Genomic DNA, 12,216 nt, shown 5'->3' on the forward strand with positions numbered 1-12,216 from the left:
AAATCCTTTTTGATCAGCTCATTAGCTGTTGTTATTTCCTGGAGATTCTTCTGAGGGGAATTCTTCCGCTTGGTCATTTTGGATAGTCCCTGGCTTGGTGAGGACCTGCAGGGCACTTCCCCTGTGCTGTGGTGTATAACTGGAGTTGGTGGGCGGAGCCGCAGTCAGACCTGATATCTGCCCCCAGCCCACCGCTGGGGCCACAGTCAGACTGGTGCGTGCCTTCTCTTCCCCTCTCCTAGGGGCGGGATTCACTGTGGGGTGGGGTGGCCTGTCTGGGCTACTTGCACACTGCCAGTCTTGTGATGCTGGGGATCTGGCGTCTTAGCTGGGGTGGGTAGGCAAGGTGCACAGGGGCAGGAGGGGCAGGCTTAGCTTGCTTCTCCTTAGGTGATCCACTTCAGGAGGGGCCCTGTGGCAGCAGCAGGGAGTCAGATCCGCTGCTGGAGGTTTGGCTCCGCAGAAGCGCAGAGTTGGGTGTTTGCGTGGAGCGAGCAAGTTCCCTGGCAGGAACTGGTTCTCTTTGGGATTTTGGCTGGGGGATGGGCGGGGAAGATGGCGCTGGCGAGCGCCTTTGTTCCCCACCAAACTGAGCTCTGTGGTCCGGGGGCTCAGCAGCTTTCCTTCCCTTTGTCCTCCAGCCTTCCCGCTTTCTGAGCAGAGCTGTTAACTTATGACCTCCCAGCCGCTAAGTCGCGCTTGCTGTCGGAACACAGTCCGTCAGGCCCCTCCGCTTTTTGCAAGCCAGACTTGGGGGCTCTGCTTGGCCGGCGAGCCGCCCCTCCGCCCCGGCTCCCTCCCGCCAGTCCGTGGAGCGCATACCGCCTCGCCGCCCTTCCTACCCTCTTCCGTGGGCCTCTCGTCTGCGCTTGGCTCCGGTGACTCCGTTCTGCTAATCCTCTGGTGGTTTTCTGGGTTATTTAGGCAGGTGTAGGTGGAATCTAAGTGATCAGTAGGACGCGCGGTGAGCTCAGCGTCCTCCTACGCCGCCATCCTGACAAGTGTACTCTTAATCCCCTTCACATCTTTCACCCATCCCCCCCCCCCCGCCCATACCACCCCTCTGGTAACCATCAGTTTGTTTTCTATAGTTAAGTGTCTTTTTCTTGGTTTGTCTCTTTTTTTCTTTGCTCATTTGTTTTGTTTCTTAAATTCCAAATGTAAGTGAAATCATAGGATATTTCTTTCTCTGTCTTATTTCACTTACCATTACACTCTATAGTTCCATTCATGTCATTGCAAATGGCAAGATTTCATTGTTTTTTGCCATTGAATAATATTCTGTTATATATATGTACCACATCTTTATCTGTTTATCAGTTGATAGACACTTGGGCTCCTTCCATATCTTAGCTATTGTAAATAATGCTGCAATAAACATAGAGGTGTATGTATCCCTTTGAATTAGTGTTTTTTGCATTCTTTGGGTAAATACCCAGTAGTGTGTCTGTGAGATCATAGGGTAGGTATATTTTTACCTTTTTGAGGAAACTCCATACTGTTTTCCACAGTGGTTCCACTAGTTTGCATTCCCACCAACAGTGCAAGAGGGTTCCTTTTTCTCCACATCTTCACCAAAACATGTTGTTTCTTATGTTGTTGATTTTAGCCATTCTGACAGGTGTGAGGTCATTGTGGTTTTGATATGCATTTCCCTGATAATGATTGGTGTTGAGCATCTTTTCCTGTGTCTGTTGGCCATCTGGACGTCTTTTTTGGAGAAATGTCTGTTTATATGTTCTGCCCAATTTTAAAGTGGATTATTTGTGTTCTCTGGCATTGAGTTGCAAAAGTTCTTTATATATTTTGGACACTAACCTGTATCAGATACGTTATTTGTAAATATCTTCTCCCATTCAGTAGGTTGTCTTTTAGTTTTGTTGATTGTTTCCTTTTCTGTGCAAAAGCTTTTTATTTCGATGTAGTCCCAATGGTTCATTTTTGCCTTTCTCTTGCCTCAGGAGACATACCTAGAAAAATGTTGTTATTGCCCATGTCTGAGAAATCACTGCCTGTGCTCTCTTCTAGGATTGTGTGTGTGTGTGTGTGTATGTGTGTGTGTGTGTGTTTTGAGGTCTCACATTTCAGGTTTTTAATACCTTTAACTTTATTTTAGTGTATCCAGTTTCATTCTGTTGCATGTAGCAGTCCAGTTTTCCGAGCACCACTTATTGAAGAGACTGTCTTTTTCTAATTGCATATTCTTGCTTCCTTTGTTGAAGACCATATAAACTTGGGTTTATTTCTGGGCTCTCTATTCCATGCACCTATGTGTCTGTTTTTGTGCCGGTACCATATTGTTTTGATTCCTACAGTTTTGTAATATATCCTCAAATCTGGGATTGTAATACCTCCAGTTTTGTTCTTTCACAGTTTTACTTTGACAATTCAGGGTTAGCTTTTGTGGTTCCATACCAATTTTAGGATTATTTGTTCTAGTTCTGTGAAAGATGATGTTGGTATTTTTATCAGGATTGTAAAAAATCTGTAGACCGCTTTGAGTAGTATGGATATTTTAACAATATTGGTTCTTCCACTCCATGAGCATAAAATCTTTCCATTTGTTTGTGCCATCTTCAGTTTCTTTCATCAGTGTTTTGTACTTTTAAGAGTATGCGTCTTTCACTTGCTTGGTTAAGTTTACCTTTAGGTATTCTTTTTGCTGCAATTGTAAATAGGATTTTTTTTCTTAATTTCTTCTTCAGCTACTACATTATTAGTGTATAAAAATGTATTAGATATTGCTTTATCAAATGAATTATCAAAATATGTACTGATTTTGTGTCCTGTGACCTTACTGATTTCATTTATCATTTCTAGTACTTTTTTTTTGGTAGAGTCTTTAAGGTTTTCTATGTATAGTATCATGTTATCTGCAAATAGTGTCAGTTTTACTCCTTCCTTACCAATTTGGATGCCTTTTATTCCTTTTTCTTCTCTGATTGCTGCAGCAAGGACTTCCAGTGCTATTAAATAAAAGTGGTGAGGGTCGACTTGTTCCTGATTTTAGGGGGAAAGCTCTTAGTTTTTCCACCATTGAATATGATGCTAGCTGTGGGTTTTTCCATATATGACCTTTATTATGTCCCCCCAAACCTACTTTGTTGAGGAGTTTTATCATGAATGGATGTTATACTTTGTCAAATGCTTTTTCTGCATCCATTGATTATGTAGTTTGTATCCTCTCTTGTTGATGTGATGTATCACACTGATTGATTTGCAAATATTGAACCACAATTGCAGTCCAGGAATAAATCTCATTTGATTAAAGTGAATGATTTTTTAATGTATTGTTGGATTCAGTTTGGTGATATTTTGTTGAGGATTTTTGCATCCGTGTATCAGAGATACTGGCCTATAGTTCTCTCTTTTTTTTTTTTTTTTTTTCTAGTGTCTTTTTCTGGTTTTGGTATCAGGGTAATGGCAGTCTCATAAATGAATTTGGAAGCTTTCCTTCCTCTTCTCTTTTTGGAATAGTTTGAGAATATGTATTAACTTTTCTTTAAATATTTGGTAGAATTCACCTACTAGGTGTCTGGTCCTGGACTTCTTTTTGCTGGGTGTCCTCTGATTACTGATTCTATTTCATTACTGGTAATTAGTATTTTCAAATTTTATGTTTCTTCCTGATTCAATTCAATTTCTAGGAATCTATCCATTTCTTCTAGATTGTCCAACTTGTTGGCATATGATTTTTCATAATCTCTTATAATTCTGTTTCTTTGGTGTTCATTATTATTTCTCTTCTTTCATTTATGATTTTATTTATTTGAGTTTTCTCTCTCTCTCTCTCTCTTTGATGAGTCTGGCCAAAGGTTATCAATTTTTTAAAAATCTTTTCAGAGAACCAGCTCCTGGTTTCATTGATCCTTTTTTTTTTTTTTTTTTTTTTTTTTTTTAGTTTCTATTTCATTGATTTCTGCTCTCATCTTTATTATTTCCTTCCTTCTGCTGGTTTTCAGTTTTGTTTGTTCTTTTTATGGCTCTGTTAGGTGTAAGTTTAGGTTGTTTATTTAAGATTTTTCTTGCTTCTTGATTAAGCCTGTATTGCTATAAACTTCCCTTTTAGAACAGCTTTTGCTTCATCCCAAAGATTTTGGAACATTGTATTTTCATTTCATTTGTCTCCCTGTGATTTTTGATCTCCTCTTTGATATTTTTGTTGACCCGTTCATTGTTCAATAGCATTAAATAATCCAATAAATAGCATGTTATTTAACCTCCATATATTTGTGTTCTTTCAGATGTTTTTCTTGTATTGGATTTCTAGTTTCATAGCATTGTGGTCAGAAAAGATGCATCGTATGACTGATCTTTTTGAGATTGTTTAGACTTGTTTTGTGGCCTAACATACTCCATTCTGAACATTGTTCCATCTGCGCTTGAAATGAGTGTGTATTCTTGTATTATAGGATGGAATGTTCTGGGTGGATCTCTTAGATCTCTCTGGTCCAATGTGTCATTGAAAGCCACTGTTTCCTTGTTGATTTTTTGTGTGGATGATCTATCCATTGATGTAAGTGGGTTGTTAAAGTCCTCTATTATTATTGTATTACTATTGATCACTTTCCTTGTTTGTTATTAGCTGCTTTATGTATTTGGGGCTGCGATGTTGGGTGTATAAATATTTGCAATTATTTTATCTTCTTTTTGGATTATTCCTTTTAGGATTATATAGTCCTTTTTCCTTTATTACAGTCTTTGGTCTAAAGCCCACTTTGCCTTGTGTAAATATTGCTACCCCAGCTTTCTTTTCACATCCTTTTGCATAAGTGCTTTTCTATCCTTGCACTTCCAATCTGAATGTGTCTTTAGGTCTGAAATGAGTCCCTTCTGTGTAGCATATAATGGGCCTTGCCTTTTTTATCCATTCCATCAACTCATGTCTTTTGATTGAAGCATTTAGTCCATTTACATTCAAAGTAATTATTGATAAGTATGCATTTTGTTACTTGTCTTATGGTTGTTTTTGTAGTTCTCTGTTCCTTTGTTCTCTTGCTCTCTTCCGTCACAGTTTGCTGGCTTTCTTAGTGATATGTTGGACTCCTGTCTATTTATTTTGTGCATATTTATTACCAGTGTTTGATTTGTGGTTACCATTAAGTTTATATATAACATCTTATGTATATAGCAGTCTATCTTCAGTTGATAGTCCCTTAAGTTTGAACCCATTCTAAAAGCACAAAATTTTTTATCTTTTTCCAGCCCCATTTTATGAATATCATTTCCTACTTTACACCTTTTTATTCTGTGAGGCTCTTGACCAATTTTTATAGATACATTTAATTTTACTGCTTTTTTGCTTCCTACTTTTCTTACTCTTGCTTATGGTCTTTCCATTCAGAGTCCCTTTAACATTTATCATAGGACTGGTTTAGTAGTGACGAATTCCTTTAATTTTTGTTTGGGAAATTCTCTCCTATTTTTTAAAAAATTTTTTAATGTTTATTTATTTGTGAGAGAGAGAGATAGCGTGAGCAGAGGAGTGGCAGACACAGAGGGAGACACTGAATCTGAAGCAGGCTCCAGACTCTGAGCTATCAGCACAGAGCCCAGTGCGGAACTCGAATTCACAAACTGCGAGATCATGACCTCAGCCAAAGTCAGACACTTAACCGACTGAACCACTCAGGCACCCCAAATTCTCTCCTTCTGAGTGATTATTATGTTGGATAGAGTATTCTTGGCTGCAGGTTTTTTTCTTAGAACTCTGAATATATCATCCATTCTGACCTACAAAGTTTCTGCTGAAGAATTCAGTCATATAGAATTTCCCTCATATGTAACTGTTTTCTTTTGCTGCTTTTAAAATTTCTTTTTTGCTGCTTTTTGCCATTTTAATTACTATGTGTCTTGGTGTAGACCTCTTTGGGTTAATTTTGTTGAGGGATCTCTGTGCCTCCTGCATCTGGATTTCTGTTTCCTTTCCCAGATTTGTGGAGTTTCTTGCTATTATTTATTCAAATAAATTTTCTGCCTCCTTTTCTTTCTCCTCAGGGATCACTATAATGCAAATGTTATTATGTTTGATGGTGTTCCTGACAGGTTCCCTTAGTCTGTTTTCTTTCTTTTTTAAATTTTATTTATTTTGAGAAGCAGAGAGAGACAGAGACAGAGAACGTGTATGTGAGTGGAGGAGGGCAGAGAGAGAGGGAGAGAGAGAGAATCCCAAGCTGTCAGCCTGGAGCCTGGTAGCACCTGGCTAGATTTGTGGCACAGCTTTGGATGGGCTCCTGCCAAGGGCATACTGGAGAAGGAAATTCTGCAGTAGAGTATGGGGGCAGGGCACATGGTGCCAGCATGGTCCTTGCCATCTGCTGAGGGAGAGGACCTGCAGCCACCTGGGAAAACTTGCCAAGACTGGCAGGGTTGGGGGTGAGGGGTGCAAATGTGCAGAAGTGCACTGGGAGGGTGCACTGTTAGTAAGCTAGGTGGAATGTGTTGGTGCTGTGCTGGCTTCTGAAGGGTGTCCATGTATTTAGGCTCGGGAGCAGGGGAGAGAAATGGTGCCCAGCAGCTCTTTTGTTCTTGGAGAAGTTTCCCAAAGATCCCTGCCCCTCCAGCACATGCTCTGAGATTAGTAAATGAATCTATTTCCCTGTATACCTCAGGCATTTTTCAAACTGCTGGTTCTATGCTGTTATCTCAGTGGGTCTGTTTGTAGAGCAGGAACTCAGTTCCCTGTTGTCCTCCCTGCTCTCCCAGAACTAAGCCCACAGATTTTTTAAAGTTCTAGGTGTTAAGCCCCACTGACTTTCAAGTTAGGCCCCTTTAGTTTTCAAAAGCAAATGTTATGGAGATTTGTCTTCTCAGCATGAGTCCCCTGTGCCTGGGGTGCCTGGTGTGGAGATCTGCTCCACTCTCCTCTCAATGCCTGCAGCATTCCTCCCTCCTATGGATAGTCCCTTGGGTTCCTTTGGCTCCTGACAACATCTCCACCTTTCCTGACCTCTTTGATGTGGCTTCTTCTCTGCATTTACCTGTGGAGAGTCTGTTCTGTTAGTCTTTGGGTATGACATTTTCTGGGCTATTGACACTGATGTGGGTGTTACCCAGTTGTATCCATGGGCGAGGTGAGTTTGTGATTTTCCTACTCTGCCATCACCTCCAGAAGATGGTTCTGGTTACTCTGCAACCAGTAAATATTCTTAACTTTTAAAAATGTAAACAATTTGAAATTATATCTTTTCTACTTACATTTATTTGAATATTAATAAAGTGAAGCATCTTTTCATGATTATAGGCCATTTATATTTCTTCATTATTAACTGTTCATTTCTTTTTATACTTTTATTGCAATAAAATTTCCATTCCAGCCGTCTTTTTGCACATCAAAAATAGTTCAAAATCCTTTTTAGTGGCTATATCTACTTTAGTATTATTTTATACTGCTTTCTCCCACACATCCAAGACTCCTTCCATATTCAAAGACATTTCATTGCCTAACAGAACTGTGTTTTTGAAGTTTCTCTATATATATGCACCAGATATTAACTGGTACATTTTCTCTATTTTCCCTCCTAGCATAACTCTTATTTGTCCTTCAAGACTCAGATCAAGGATCAGTGCATCCTCTTGACTCCACAGCAAATATCTGTGGAAATACCTGTTATAAAACCTATCACATGTTATATAACTAACTGTTGTTCACAATGGTCTGTCTCCCTACTGGGCTCACAGCTTCCAGAGACATGAAATTGTAATTGATCTCTGTATTCTAGAATAGTGCCTGACACTTAGTAGGCACTGATTATCTGCTGACTGCCTGAGTTCAAGATAATTATTATATTAGTAATCTTAACAAAGTTGTATGTGTCAGACACATAAATGTCAGAAATTTTTGTAGTAGTATTTCTTATAAAATGTTTAGCATTTTATATGATGTACAACAGAATTTTGTAGAAGCCATCTCCAATATTAAAATCTCACCAAAGAACATAGCAATAAAAGCTTTCATTTCCTGGTAAAACTGAGTATGTCAAACATTTAGTTTAAAAACTTACCTTTGTCCCTGGAGACTTAAAACAATTTATTTAAATAACTGCTATTAGGTATAGTTATAATCTATAATTCAAGAAAATTTGCTTATACTGGGAAAGAAAACTGAGAGAATTAAAACGCAAAAAAATATTTATCAGCCATGTCTGTTTTGTAATCTGAACAGTAAGCTCTTTTGTTCAAAGTCTTCTTTGTAAGTTGACCAAGATTCATTTGGATTAATCCTTTATTTTGCTTTATTTCCAAAGGACATCCATTACTTTGCACTAGATAAGGGTGAATTGGCACTGGCTGAAGTGGCAAGAAAAAGAGCTAGTGACATTGATGCAGAATCAATAACCTCTGGAGTTGGTAAGAATTAATGCTGTTTTTTTTAAGTGCTTTTTGTTTCAATCAATACTCGTTCAGTATCATTTATATTTATGTTTGTAGGGCACGGTTGGTTAATTTGAATTACTTTCTTTGTAAAGAAAGAAACTTTAAAAAAGAATTAAGCCTGGGTAAATAGTACACTATAGATATATAAGTTGGAACTGTGTTGACATAAAAATTAATAATCACTGATTAATCATCACTTGGCAAAAAGTCAGAAGTACACTGTTCTTCTCATAATATTTTTGAGGAAGAGTTTATTACCATCAGTGCTGTTATTAATATTAGCCAATACAGAAAGTTCTATAATCCTTTATTTGTACACATAAACGTGTCAGATATATTTTGAGATATCAAAAGAATTGTCCTATACAAAGTATTTCACATGGGATTTTAGGTTTAATGGATGACTTGTTTTAATTTAGAAGCCACTAAAGTCATTTTACAGTATAGTCTTCCAAAGAAGACAAATCAGAAGCCTAAACTTAATCTAAAGGTCCATTCAAAACTTTTAATACAGAAAAATGATAGTTTTTAAAATTATTCTAATACCAACATAAGCTTCCTTTCCGACACTCAGTAATGTGTCTCAATGTGGAAGTATTGACCTGTGGACATCCCATTTCCTATTCTTCCTGGTATTTACTATTCCTAGATTAGGCAAAGGACCCTGAGAATTGTAACATAGTTCATTTCTTTGTGGAATTCCTATGAAACAAGTAAGTTTTAATATATCTCCACTTTGTAAATTGCTTCAAATTATTACAACAAGACTCTCCATTGATTGATCATCTTTGTTTTTATAATGCTGTTTGCAGCTAAAAGGAGTAATTCTATTGCTTCTAACAGTGGAGGCCACTTTTGTATTTTAGAGATATTTAGAGTTACTAAGCCTGAAAAGGAATGTGAAAAAATTATCCAAAATTTCAGAAAAAAAAAAAAAAGAAAAAAAAAGAAACTCCACTAGTCACCAAAATGCTTCCTATGCTCTCTGTATTCTTTGATTAGACTGCTGTGGCCAGCTGAAACTTCTTAGCCAAAGAGCTTGGTTGATGTTGTTCCCTTTTTGAGCCCTGCCTCATTTCTAGCAAATATCTCTTCATTGAAACCCTGTTCCTCCCCACTTCTCAGCCTTTTTTTCAGGCCTCACCTTTTGACCTCTATTACTCTCCCTTGACAAAGATACCATTCAGTAACAATAGTTAACTATCAGGAGGTGAACTTCTCAGATTGTTCTGCTCCACTTTTATTCTAGAAAACTGGGGTGACTCCCACTCACAATTCCAAAAGGAATTAGGAAAGCATCTCTAATTTCTTTATTGTAGTTTTTGTCTAATTTTTCCATACAGCCCACATCATGCTGGGGAAAGCTAATTTTCTCTCAGATTCCTTCAATTTAATTCAACTATGCTCCCTCAAACTTTTCTGAAAGCAGAAAATAATTAAGTTTTTGGCTTGCAAAAGTGTTCTTTGATGCAAGCAAGGGGGTAAATTATGTAAAATATCAAGAATATTTAAGTATAAGTAGTTCAGTCTGCATGGAAGAGTCTGTAAAAAATTATCACATGTAGTAGCTGTCAACATAAGTAAAAGAGTTGCCAAAGGAGAAGTTGAATAATAATCTCAACAATTTGAAAATTTTTTATTTAAATTTTTTATTCCAGTATAACATGCATACAGAAAAGCACACAAATCTTAAATATAGCACTCAATGAATTTTCATAAGGTAAACATCCTGGGGTACCTGGGTGGCTCAGGTCATGATCTTGCAGTTCCTGGGTTTGAGCTCCGCGTCAGGCTCTGTGCTGACAGCTCAGAGCCTAGAGCCTGCTTCGAATTCTGTGTCTCCCCCTCTCTCTATGCCTCCCCCACTCATACTCTGTCTCTTTCTCTCTCAAAAATAAATAAACATTAAAAAAAAAACTAACAAAGTAAACACATCCTTGTGACCATTATCCAGACCAAGTAACATACATTACCAAGACCACACAAGTTGTCTCCTATCCATTTTTAGATACTACAGTCCAGCCCAACTATCTTTACTATGACACTATATATTAGCTTTACCTTTCTTTCAAATTTTAAATAAGTGGAATATATATTATTTTTTTGTATTTGGGTTCTTTTATTCAACTTTGTGAGGATCTTTTATATTGTATATAATTTTAATTCTTTCATTCTTATTGCTATATAATAGTATTCCAATATATGAACATATACAAGTTTATTCATTCTATGCCAGGTATTTGAGTTCTTTTAAGTTTGGGGTTTATTGTGAATAGTGTTGCTGTGAACATACTTGTGTTTGTCTTTTAACAGATATATCCACAGGGTATGTGCTTTGAAGTGGATTTGTTGGAACACAGGCTATATTCATATGCTCAGCTTTAGTAGTATAGGTGAGGAAAATGTAAGCCTCTGTCCTTCAAGGTTTTTCCAGTTGGATTGAAAATCACATTTTCATAAGACTGATTAATAGAAACTCAAACAAATTTAAATAGTATATATACTTCCTGTATACATGGAAGAGACCCAGGAAAACTGAGTAACTCATCAAAATAGCTGAAGCCATCACCTTAAATACCATCTCCATCTAAAAACAAAAGATGATGTTGTGTGTACAGGGTCAGTACATAACAGGAGGTTACCAGAAAAAGCATGATAAAAAAAAAGGCTGAAGTTGTCATGCAGATTTAATAAGTTCATGCCTTCTCCACTGATAAATGTCTAGACATTTAAGAGTTCTCCCCTTCTTCCTAATACTGAGGGAGATACCCTTTATACATGTAAATGTCTCCTAAGGAAGGGAAACTTGGGTTTCAGAGATTTTCTTGTGTCTATAGTTTCTTTAAAAATAACTAGGTTAGGGGCACCTGGGTGGCTCAGTCAGTTGAGCATCCGACTTCGGCTTAGGTCATGATCTCACAGCTTGTGAGTTTGAGCCCCACGTCGGGCTCTGTGCTGACAGCTCAGAGCCTGGAGCCTGCTTCTGATTCTGTGTCTCCCTGTCTCTCTGCCCCTCCCCCACTCACACTCTGTCCCTCTCTCCTTCAAAAATGAATAAACATTAAAAAAAAAATAACTAGGTTAGAATAATCAATATGTGAAAGATGCATATCTTTTTTTCAAAAAATATATATATGTGTGTGTGTGTATTTTATATATATAAAGTTTTTATTTAAATTCCAGTTAACATACAGTGTAATATTAGTTTTAGGTGTACAATATAGTGATTCAGCACTTCCATACATCACCCAGTGCTCATCACAGCAAGGGTACTCTTTAATCCCCATCACCTGTTTAGCCCATCCTTCCACCCATCTCTCTGGTAACCATCAGTTCTCTATATTTAAGAGCTGGTTTCTTGGTTTGCCTCTCTCTTTTTTTCCCTTTTGCTTGTTTTATTTCTTAAATTCTACATATGAGTGAAATCATATGCTATTTGTCTTTTTCTGACTGATTTATTTTGCTTAGCATAATACTCTAGCTCTATCCACGTCTTTGCAAATGGCAAGTTTTCATTCTTTTTTGTGGCTGAGTAATATTCCGTTTTATATGTATATAACACCATACAACACTATTAGAGTACCACTGACTATATTCTCTATATTGTACCTTTCATCCCATGACTTATTCAATCTGTAACTGGAAGCCTGTACCTCCCACTGCCCCTTTAGTCCTCCCCCATCACACCCCCTCTGGCAACCCTAAGTTTCTTTTCAATAATTATGGGCCTGTTTCTGCTTTTTGTTTGTTTTTTAGGTTGCATATATGAGTGAAATCATATGGTATTTATCTTCCTATGTCTGGCTTATTTTACTAAGCATAATATCCTCTAGGTCCATC

General features: G+C 37.6%; 1 protein-coding gene across 3 annotated transcripts in view; it reads left to right on the plus strand.

The window, feature by feature from the left end:
- Positions 1-12,216, plus strand: part of WDPCP (WD repeat containing planar cell polarity effector) — a 389,996-nt gene that overhangs the window by 247,926 nt on the left and 129,854 nt on the right. For all 3 annotated transcript variants that reach the window (XR_005785465.1, XM_040458282.1, XM_040458283.1), the window contains one exon: positions 8,247-8,349. Coding sequence is in view for 2 of the 3 variants with exons in the window: in XM_040458282.1 (XP_040314216.1) it covers positions 8,247-8,349 (103 nt within the window). In the remaining variant the exon portion in view is untranslated. The remainder of the gene's footprint in view (positions 1-8,246; positions 8,350-12,216) is intronic.

The sequence above is a fragment of the Herpailurus yagouaroundi genome, unplaced genomic scaffold, assembly GCF_014898765.1.
Source record: "Herpailurus yagouaroundi ecotype Mexico unplaced genomic scaffold, PumYag 221, whole genome shotgun sequence".
In the NCBI taxonomy this organism is placed as follows: domain Eukaryota; kingdom Metazoa; phylum Chordata; class Mammalia; order Carnivora; family Felidae; genus Herpailurus; species Herpailurus yagouaroundi.